The sequence below is a fragment of the Branchiostoma lanceolatum genome, chromosome 2, assembly GCF_035083965.1.
Source record: "Branchiostoma lanceolatum isolate klBraLanc5 chromosome 2, klBraLanc5.hap2, whole genome shotgun sequence".
NCBI classification, from domain to species: domain Eukaryota; kingdom Metazoa; phylum Chordata; class Leptocardii; order Amphioxiformes; family Branchiostomatidae; genus Branchiostoma; species Branchiostoma lanceolatum.
The window spans coordinates 25179887-25191784 of NC_089723.1; the positions used below are offsets into that span (position 1 = coordinate 25179887).

Sequence of the window (11898 nt, forward strand, 5' to 3'; positions counted from 1 at the left end):
CATTATGGAGTAGAGAGAAAAAAAGGAAACTGTCATAACGTTACGAAAGTATCTTAAATCTCCTGTGGACGTTAACGTTATATCATGCATCTCTACCACGCACGTTTCATTCCTTATAACTGACGTTATAAGCGTTTAATTTTTTAGTCTCGACAAATATAATGTCCTTGGTCTCGAGTGCTGTTGCAGACTAGAGATAAATATTAGCTGCTTCAGCAAATATGAACAGGTTTGCGTTTTAGTGTAACTAATCTGGGGAGAGATGAACATAACTGGAAAGGTAACATTTGCAATCAAATTATTGAAATGCCTGAATACTTCACTTCATCTTCCTCCCTTGCAAAAACTGACTGTTCTGAAACGGTATATTTTCGCAGAATGAGCTCTTCCGGTGATACCTTCAGTTAAAACGTAATAGGTCAAGAATATTTTCACTAAAAAATGGACTTTTGCATTATCACCCCGCTTTTGAATTTTTTGTAAGAAAGAAGTGGTGTAAGCTTTGGCCCCTTAGCAGCTTGCTTCGGAACTGCAGGGGTGTTTTCTGTTCAAATCTTTCAAAGAGGATTGCAGAATAAAGGAAAGACAGATATCCATGAAGCTTAGACAAAGATGAACATAATGCAATGTAAGTTATTCAGATTAGGAGCTGATTAGCATAAATAATGAGGAAATCCTACAAGCCCGCTATCTTCTATAACAGGACTTTGACACATGTAAGATATGTTATTTACATGTATGCCAGGTGTAAGATCTGTAAATAACAATTACAGGGCCTAATTCGCATAATGAATACAAAGTATTAATATTATAAGTCTCGGTTGTTCACACGTGAGGTCAATATGTTAAGTCTAAGGGGGGTTGTACCAATTGACCCATTTAGATACAGACGCAGAATTAAGTACAAAAGCAACATTTTCAAGAAAATGCATGATATTTTACATTAGTAAAACATGTGCTTTTGAAGAATCTGTCATTTCCGCTGCATAGTGTTTGTGAAGTGCAATAATCCGTCACCATAGCCCTTAATCCGTCACAGTAACCTTTAATTTGTCACCATAGCCCTTAATCCGTCACCCTTGCCCTTAATCCGTCACCATAAACTTTAATCCGTCGCCATAAACCTTTATCCATCAGCAACTCCCTAAAGCCGTCACCAGAGACCCTAATCTGTCACCCTTTCCCTTAATCCGTCAGCCTTACCCTTAATCCGTCGACATAACCCTTTATCCGATAGCATAATCCTTAATCCGTCACCAGAAACCCTATTCCATCACCCTTTGTCTTAATCCGTTATCCTTACCATTATCCCATCACAATAACCCTTAATCCGTCACCCGAACCCTTAATCCGTCACCATAACTCTTAATCCGTCAATCTTGCCCTTAATCCATCATTATAATACTTAATCCGTCACGAGAGCTTTTAATCCTTCAGCATTGCCCTTATACCGTCACTGTATTCCATTATTCGTTAGCATATCCCTTAATTCGTCATCCTTTAACTTGATCCACCATCCTTACCCTTTATTCGTCACCTTAGCCCTTAATCCGTTACCCTTTCCCTTAATCTGTCATCATTTCCCTTAATCCGTCACTATAACCCTTAGTCCGTCATCCTAGATTTTAATCCACTGCCCTTGACCTTAATAAGCTATTCTTGCTCTAAATCCGTCTCCATAACCCTTAATCCATCACGAAGGCCTTTAATCCCTCAGCATTGCCCTTATTTCATCACCCTAGCCTCTAATCCGTCACCATAGCCGTTAATCTGTCACCAGAGAATTGAATTCGTCACCTTTCCCCTTAATCCATCATGCCTACCCGTAATCCGTCACCATAACCTTAATCCATCACCCTAGCTCTTAATCCGTTACCCTTGCCCTTAATGCATCGTCAATGTTATATCTTGTTCTGACCAAACTTTAGGTCTTTTAGGCAATATAGACCACAAATGGCATGACAAAGTTAGGATGGTACAATTGTGATGGGAAGTTTGACTGGATATCAATTTTCAGCTCAACATAAATTATGCACATGAGGCCCTCATTAGAATAATTTATATCTCGGTGTATTCAACTTTCCAAAATGTACCTACAGGTCAAACATGACATATGTTAGCTGTAGCATGGACCATAAAGGGAATACTAGTATAACTTTCTGCAATGCCGGTACCAGTATTAGAGCTTCCACCTGACATCTGCTTGGTTTTTGTTTCCCAGACTCTAGTGTGAATTAATGACTTCTCCAGGCCGCGGCAACATGGATGCACCGATAGGGGTATAAGTTACATGACCGGCCTTGTGGTCTTCCGTCTGAGGCAGAGCGAGCAGAAAGGTCACAGCTACAATGGTGTCTAGACGTCTGAGAACAAACAGCATTTTTGCGTTAGAAAACAAGTCATTTCCAGCGATTATAGAGATTTCTAACCTCTCGTCAAAAGTCGTGACAGCATGGTGAGAAAGAAGAGGCCAAAGTCAGCACCTCAGGAGCGGAAGTTAAGAGATCGTGAGCGGAAAACAAAGGTACGTAATACAATCAAGTAACCGAGATAGCTGGAAAAGGACAGACCGAAGTGCCACAAAGGCGCGGGAGGAACTAAGGAACTCAGGTAAGGTACTTGGGACTCGCTTTATTAATTTCGCAGAGAAGGTTATGTTTTGCACAGCGTTCGTGTGTGTGTGTGTGTGTATTTTAGTGTGTTTGTGTCCGTCCCTGTCCCCTTAATGACGGACGTATTTAGCTTCTAATTCCTCGTACAATATGTTATCTTTTTCTTGTTTCTAGATTTTGAATAGTACTAGTTGTTTGAATTTAAGTTAGATTTGTTAAATGTAATACGCCTAATGTACGCAATTCAGCATCCTTTTCTGAGGACGCTGCCATGTACTTCTGCGAATGATCGAATCAATAAACTTACTATATAATGTTTATTCTCACGACTATTTTTGTCCCCAAACTGAGACACACAAGTTTTGTTTACAAAAGTGAACGTTAATTTGCATAATTCGTACTAAAATAGACAAATCGTCTGTATTGCTCTTTTGATCCGTAAATGTTGTCCGTAAAACATCCTGGGATATCGAATATCTTCTCCAGTTCAGGTCGGCAATCTGAATGACCCAATATCATAAAGTGCATGGAAACGTCACTTTTCATATGTCACTGTACCGGCAATTATCTCGTCCACATTCAATTAACTGACTTAGATAACCCCTTTTTGTTTATTGTCACAACTATTTCTGTTGCAAAACTGGGGAACATCAGGCCTCCTGGCCTAGGGGACATGGTTTATAGAGAAAACGTTAGTCTCCGAACGACGCATACCAGCACCTGCACAACACATATTTTGGATTCTTCAATCAAGAACATGCAAAACTAAATGTTAATTTTACAAATGATTATGTAATGTTTATCAATAATGCAAAACAGTTCATAAATCATCTGCATACATCATAGGACGTTTAATCGTGTGACATGTGTAATAAAGAAAACAGGAACATCGCTTGATATCGAAAAATTACAAAAGGAAACGTTGTTTTGCATAATTCATATTTAAGATGGGCAAATCATCTGTAGTGCTCTTTTGATTCGTAAATGTTGTCACATGTGTAATCCAGATGACAAAAACAACGTGGGACATCGAATATCTCCAAACGATGCATACCCACACCTGTATAAGTACTACAACACATATTTTGGAAACGTCAATCAAAAACATACATAACTGAATCTAAATTATGCAAATAAATGTCTAATTTGCATAAATGATGCAAAACGGTTCACAAATCATCTGCATTCATTGTAGGACTTTCAATCGTGTGACATTAATTTGCATAATTTATACTTAAAATGGACAAATCAGCTGTATTCCTCTTTTGATCCGTAAATGTTGTCACATTTGTAATCCAGATGAGAAAAACTACATGGGACATCGAATATCTTTCCCAATTAAGACCGTCAATCTTCATTATCCATTGTTATACAGTTAATTGAAATGTCACTTTTCAGACATCACTGCACCGGCAATTATGTCGTCCGTATTCAATAAATTGGCTTAGATAACCCCTTTTTGTTTATTCTCACGTCTATTCTGTCCCAAAACTGGGGCACACCAGGCCTCTAGGGGACATGGGCTTTAGAGAAAACGTAAGTCTCCAAACGACGCATACTGGCACCTAGTACCTGTGCAACACATACTTTGAAATGTCAATTAAGAACATGCATAACTAAATGTTAATTTTGCAAATTAATGACTAGTTTGCATAAATAATGCAAAACAGTTCATAAATCGTCTGCATATAGTATTTAACTTTCAATCGTCTTACCTGTGTACTAAAAGTAAACAGGAACATCGCTGATATAGAAAAATTTCAAAACTAAACGTTAATTTGCATAATTCATACTTAAGATGGACAAATCATCTATAGTCTCCTTTGATCCGTAAATGTTGTCACATGTGTAATCCAGATGAAAAGTAACATCGTGGGATATCCAATATCTTTTCCAATTCAGGTCGTCAATCTGTATGACCCAATGTCATACAGTTTATGGCAACGTCACTTTTCAGATATAACTGCACCGGCAATTCTCACGTCTGTATTTAATTTATTGGCTTAGATAACCCCTTTTTGTTTATCCTGACCATTTCTGTCCCAAAACTGGGGCACACTAGGGCTCTAGCGGCAACATGGATGCACCCATGGGGGTATAAGTTACATGACCGGCCTTGTGGTCTTCCATCTGAGGCAGAGCGAGCAGAAAGGTCACAGCTACAATGGTGTCTAGACGTCTGAGAACAAACAGTATTTTTGTGTGTGTTAGAAAACAACTCATTTTTAGCGATTATGGAGAGTTCTAACTTCTCATGACAACATGGTGAGAAAGAAGTAGCCAAAGCCAGCATCTGAAGAGCGGAAGTTAAGAGATCGTGAGCGGAAAACGAAGGTACGTAATACAATCAAGTAACCGAGATAGGTGGAAAAAGGCAGACCGATGTGCGACAAAGGCGCGGGAGGAACTAAGGAACTCAGCTAAGGTACTTGGGACTCGCTTTATTAATTTCGCAGATAAGTTTATGTTTTTCACAGCAGTCGTGCGTGTGCGTATCCGTCCCCGTCCCCTTTTTGTTTATTCTCACGACTTCTTCTGTCCCAAAATTGGGACACACAAGTTTTTTTTATACAAAAGTAGACGTTGCTTTGTATAATTCGTACTAAAAATGTATTGTATTGTATTGCTCTTTTGATCCGTGAATGTTGTCCCATGTGTAATCCAGATGAAGAGAAACAACATGGGATATCCAATATCTTTTCCCATTCAAGTCGTCAATCTGAATGACTCAATATCATTCAGTTCATGGAAATGTCACTTTTCAGATATCACTGTGCTAGCAATTATCTCGTCCACACTCAATGAATTGACTTAGATAGCCCCTTTTTGTTTATTCTCACAGCTATTTCTGTCGCAAAACTGGGACACACCAGACCTTAAGGCCTAGGGGACATGGTTTATAGAGAAAACGTTAGTCTCCGAACGACGCATACCAGCACCTGCACAACACATATTTTGGATTCGTCAATCAAGAACATGCAAAACTAAATGTTAATTTTACAAATGATTATGTAATGTTTATCAATAATGCAAAACAGTTCATAAATCATCTGCATACATCATAGGACGTTTAATCGTGTGACATGTGTAATAAAGAAAACAGGAACATCGCTTGATATCGAAAAATTACAAAAGGAAACGTTGTTTTGCATAATTCATATTTAAGATGGGCAAATCATCTGTAGTGCTCTTTTGATTCGTAAATGTTGTCACATGTGTAATCCAGATGACAAAAACAACGTGGGACATCGAATATCTCCAAACGATGCATACCCACACCTGTATAAGTACTACAACACATATTTTGGAAACGTCAATCAAAAACATACATAACTGAATCTAAATTATGCAAATAAATGTCTAATTTGCATAAATGATGCAAAACGGTTCACAAATCATCTGCATTCATTGTAGGACTTTCAATCGTGTGACATTAATTTGCATAATTTATACTTAAAATGGACAAATCAGCCGTATTCCTCTTTTGATCCGTAAATGTTGTCACATTTGTAATCCAGATGAGAAAAACTACATGGGACATCGAATATCTTTCCCAATTAAGACCGTCAATCTTCATTATCCATTGTTATACAGTTGATTGAAATGTCACTTTTCAGACATCACTGCACCGGCAATTATGTCGTCCGTATTCAATAAATTGGCTTAGATAACCCCTTTTTGTTTATTCTCACGTCTATTCTGTCCCAAAACTGGGGCACACCAGGCCTCTAGGGGACATGGGCTTTAGAGAAAACGTAAGTCTCCAAACGACGCATACTGGCACCTAGTACCTGTGCAACACATACTTTGAAATGTCAATTAAGAACATGCATAACTAAATGTTAATTTTGCAAATTAATGACTAGTTTGCATAAATAATGCAAAACAGTTCATAAATCGTCTGCATATAGTATTTAACTTTCAATCGTCTTACCTGTGTACTAAAAGTAAACAGGAACATCGCTGATATAGAAAAATTTCAAAACTAAACGTTAATTTGCATAATTCATACTTAAGATGGACATATCATCTATAGTCTCCTTTGATCCGTAAATGTTGTCACATGTGTAATCCAGATGAAAAGTAACATCGTGGGATATCCAATATCTTTTCCAATTCAGGTCGTCAATCTGTATGACCCAATGTCATACAGTTAATGGCAACGTCACTTTTCAGATATAACTGCACCGGCAATTCTCACGTCTGTATTTAATTTATTGGCTTAGATAACCCCTTTTTGTTTATCCTGACCATTTCTGTCCCAAAACTGGGGCACACTAGGGCTCTAGCGGCAACATGGATGCACCCATGGGGGTATAAGTTACATGACCGGCCTTGTGGTCTTCCGTCTGAGGCAGAGCGAGCAGAAAGGTCACAGCTACAATGGTGTCTAGACGTCTGAGAACAAACAGTATTTTTGTGTGTGTTAGAAAACAACTCATTTTTAGCGATTATGGAGAGTTCTAACTTCTCATGACAACATGGTGAGAAAGAAGTAGCCAAAGCCAGCATCTGAAGAGCGGAAGTTAAGAGATCGTGAGCGGAAAACGAAGGTACGTAATACAATCAAGTAACCGAGATAGGTGGAAAAAGGCAGACCGATGTGCGACAAAGGCGCGGGAGGAACTAAGGAACTCAGCTAAGGTACTTGGGACTCGCTTTATTAATTTCGCAGATAAGTTTATGTTTTTCACAGCAGTCGTGCGTGTGCGTATCCGTCCCCGTCCCCTTTTTGTTTATTCTCACGACTTCTTCTGTCCCAAAACTGGGACACACAAGTTTTTTTTATACAAAAGTAGACGTTGCTTTGTATAATTCGTACTAAAAATGTTTTGTATTGTATTACTCTTTTGATCCGTGAATGTTGTCCCATGTGTAATCCAGATGAAGAGAAACAACATGGGATATCCAATATCTTTTCCCATTCAAGTCGTCAATCTGTATGACTCAATATCATTCAGTTCATGGAAATGTCACTTTTCAGATATCACTGTGCTAGCAATTATCTCGTCCACACTCAATGAACTGACTTAGATAACCCCTTTTTGTTTATTCTCACAGCTATTTCTGTCGCAAAACTGGGACACACCAGACCTTAAGGCCTAGGGGACATGGTTTATAGAGAAAACGTTAGTCTCCAAACGACGCACAACAGCACCTGTACAACACATATTTTGGATACGTCAATCAAGAACATGCAAAACTAAATGTTAATTTTACAATTGAAAATAATGCAAAAACAGTTCATAAATCATATGCATTCATTATAGGGTTTTAAATCGTGTTACATGTGTAAGGAAGGAGAACACGGACATCGCTTGATATCGAAAAAGGCAAATCCAAACGTTATTTTGCATAATTCATACTAAAAATGAACAAATCATCTGTATTTTTTCTTTTGATCCGTAAATGTTGTCATATGTGTAATCCAGATGAAGAGAAACATCCTGTTCAGGTCGACAATCTGTATGCATGACCCAATCTCATACAATTTATGGAAATGTCACTTTTCAGATAACTGTACCGGCAATTCTCACGTCCGTATTCAATTAATTGGCTTAGATAACCCCTTTTTTTATCCTGACTATTTCTGTCCCAAAACTGGGGCACACCAGGCCTCTAGGGGACATATATATATATATGGGCTTTAGGGAAAACGTAAGTCTCCACACATATTTTGGATATGTCAATTAAGAACATGCATAACTAAATGTTGATTTTTCAAATGAATGTCCAATTTGCATAAATAATGCAAAACAGTTCATATATCGTCTGCATATACTATGTAACTTTCAATCGTCTTACCTATGTAGATTTTTGTTGTTGATCAGATTTTGACTATTTTTGAAACTGCTCATGAGACAGCATCGTCAACTTTCAACTATAGGAAACTATTTGATATGAATCATTACATTTCATGTCTCCGGCTTGCCATACATACTATAGGAAGACTTAGAGTAAGTAACTGTGTCACATGGGTGTACTAAATCAGATTAATATTTTCTTTAAACCGTAGAAATTCTAACATCAATTTATTCCACGTAGGTTCATCAAAATATTTCCTTTGTCCCAAGACACAATGCCAACCATATTTATGTTCAAATTCTCCACAGAATCAACCATCTACTTCTAGAGTCGCCAAGAACATGAAGGAGGAAGGCCACGGGGGAGGGGGGGATTCCGGACCAGCATCAGAGCCATGTGCAGCCAAATGACTGCGCTGTTACAGCCAGAGAAAAGCTGACACGATTTTGAGAATTCACACACTGACGTGCACATGTTGTCCACGTTATTTCATCCAAACGAATACGTTTTGTCTATACTATTGTTTATTTCAGTGTGCAAATTTTATCGGCTGATTTTGTATGTATATCAAAGAAAATACAAGTGATCGACGACAGCTCAAATCAAACGGGATGTACGAATGGTGGAAACCCCATACGAATGTGTATGCAATTGCAAGCTGCAGTAACATTTCACTCCGTCACTTATGTCCAGGAAGTTAAAGTGCAACTCCTTCCCAAACTTGGAACGGTTACTTTAAAATTAGTCTGCTATTGTTGTGCCATAATTATCATTGTGCCATAATTATCACTTTGACGTCTTTGACGGTTATTCGTTTGTTTAAGTGAACTGCAGCAAAGAGATAAAGTAATCAATGCTGTGAGTAGAGTTAGACAGTATAAAGACAATAGATTTCAAAGGCAATGAAGTTTGTCAAAAGAGCAATAGAGACCTTCAGTAAGGATCGTAGTAATTAGCCAACATTATGAAGTCACAATCAGTCAGTTTTATGACGGTAAGTGTGCACCTTGCTAAGTGTGCGGGAATCCTTGTTTCTGTGTCATTTCTTTATCGTTGATGTGGTCGTAAGCTAACATTAGCAACAAAAACCATCCCTCCGATCAATCACGCCCAATATTACTGACTCCAACAATTTCTAATCCAACATCACATTAAATAACAAATCTATCTTTAACCCTCTATCGTTGGGGATCTTGTCGTCCCTTACTTTTCGACAAGACCACAACAACATGATGCTCAGTGGACCTTGCTCGTCCTTTAGTACAGTGGGCCTTGTGTCCATTTGTGCCAACGGCAAGGTCACAACACCACTACACTAAAAACATTCATCTCTTACACCTACAATGAGTGGCAAAAACCACCCCTCCAATCAAAATGGTCACACCTAACCCGAAACTAGGTAATATATATAGGGAACCAACGTTAGCGACAAAAACCACCCCCAATATTATCGATTCCAACACTTTCTAATCCAACATCACATTAAGTAACAGATCTAAATTAACCCTCTATCGTTGGGATCTTGTCGTCCCTTACTTTTCGACAAGACCACAACAACATGATGCTCAGTGGACCTTGCTCGTCCTTTAGTACAGTGGGCCTTGTGTCCATTTGTGCCAACGGCAAGGTCACAACACCACCACACTAAAAACATTCATCTCTTACACCTAAAATGAGTGGCAAAAACGACCCCTCCAATCAAAATGGTCACACCTAGCCCGAAACTAGGAAATACATATGGAACCAACATTAGCGACAAAAACCATCCCCAACATTATCGATTGCAACACTTTCTAATCCAACATCACATTAAATAACAAATCTATATTAACCCTCTATTGTTGGGGATCTTGTCGTCCCTTACTTTTCGACGAGACCACAACAACATGATGCTCAGTGGACCTTGCTCTTCCTTTAGTACAGTGGGCCTTGTGTCCATTTGTGCCAACGGCAAGGTCACAACACCACCACACTAAAAACATTCATCTCTTACACCTACAATGAGTGGCAAAAAACACCCCTCCGGTCAAAATGGTCACACCTAACCCAAAACTAGGAAAAATATAGGGAACCAATGTTAGCGACAAAAACCACCCCCAATATTATCGATTCCAACACTTTCTAATCCAACATCACATTAAATAACAAATCTGTATTAACCCTCTATCGTTGGGGATCTTGTCGTCCCTTACTTTTCGACAAGACCACAACAACATGATGCTCAGTGGACCTTGCTCGTCCTTTAGTACAGTGGGCCTTGTGTCCATTTGTGCCAACGGCAAGGTCACAACACCACCACACTAAAAACATTCATCTCTTACACCTAAAATGAGTGGCAAAAACGACCCCTCCAATCAAAATGGTCACACCTAGCCCGAAACTAGGAAATACATAGGGAACCAACATTAGCGACAAAAACCATCCCCAATATTATCGATTGCAACACTTTCTAATCCAACATCACATTAAATAACAAATCTATATTAACCCTCTATCGTTGGGGATCTTGTCGTCCCTTACTTTTCGACGAGACCACAACAACATGATGCTCAGTGGACCTTGCTCGTCCTTTAGTACAGTGGGCCTTGTGTCCATTTGTGCCAACGGCAAGGTCACAACATCACCACACTAAAAACATTCATCTCTTACACCTACAATGAGTGGCAAAAAACACCCCTCCGGTCAAAATGGTCACACCTAACCCAAAACTAGGAAAAATATAGGGAACCAATGTTAGCGACAAAAACCACCCCCAATATTATCGATTCCAACACTTTCTAATCCAACATCACATTAAATAACAAATCTATATTAACCCTCTATCGTTGGGGATCTTGTCGTCCCTTACTTTTCGACAAGACCACAACAACATGATGCTCAGTGGACCTTGCTCGTCCTTTAGTACAATGGGCCTTGTGTCCATTTGTACCAACGGCAAAGTCACAACACCAACACATTAATAACTTCCATCTATCACACCCAGACATTAGCAAAGAAAAACATCCCTCCAGTAAAAATGGTCACACCCAACCCAAAACCAGAAAAACATTAGCAAGAAGTCAAAAAAAGAGAACTAGCAAGAAAAACACCCCTCCGTCAAAATGGTCACACCCAACATTAGCGACCAAAAAAACACCCCTCGTAATAAAATGGTCACATCCAACATGGCGGCCCCCATCCTTGGAAGCAAAAATGATAAAGGTGTGGAGTGTGAACTTACTTGGAACATTTTCGAAGCTTTCCTGAGTGTTTACTTTTCGAGACTCCTGGCGTCCGCGTCCGGTCCTCTATAGCTGTCTCAACCTCCTTAGTGATTAGTGGTACCCCAGCGTTGCGGCCCTTGCTTTACACTGTTAGCTTGAACCCGTTCTTTTGTGAAGACGCTGGTGTCACTGCTCTGGTAACTGCCCGTCTCTGTGGCCAAGATGTTTGTTGCATAAGACGCAATCTTGGCCAGTAAACAAAGGTAAAAGGTCAGAGG

At 39.2% G+C, this 11898-nt stretch overlaps 1 protein-coding gene and 1 long non-coding RNA gene across 3 annotated transcripts in view; one reads left to right on the top strand and one right to left on the bottom strand.

Annotated features, from left to right (window-relative positions):
* Positions 1 to 11878, bottom strand: part of LOC136428169 (uncharacterized) — a 16751-nt gene extending 4873 nt beyond the window's left edge. For both annotated transcript variants that reach the window (XM_066417506.1, XM_066417505.1), the window contains exon 1: positions 11638 to 11878. In XM_066417506.1, the coding sequence (XP_066273603.1) occupies positions 11638 to 11646 (9 nt within the window). In that variant the 5' untranslated portion in view covers positions 11647 to 11878. The remainder of the gene's footprint in view (positions 1 to 11637) is intronic.
* On the top strand, positions 6668 to 9018 carry LOC136428163 (uncharacterized). The gene is made up of 3 exons (XR_010754584.1): positions 6668 to 7165; positions 7674 to 7741; positions 8726 to 9018. It is a non-coding gene; the product is annotated as an uncharacterized lncRNA (long non-coding RNA).
* Positions 11879 to 11898: the final 20 nt, after the last annotated feature.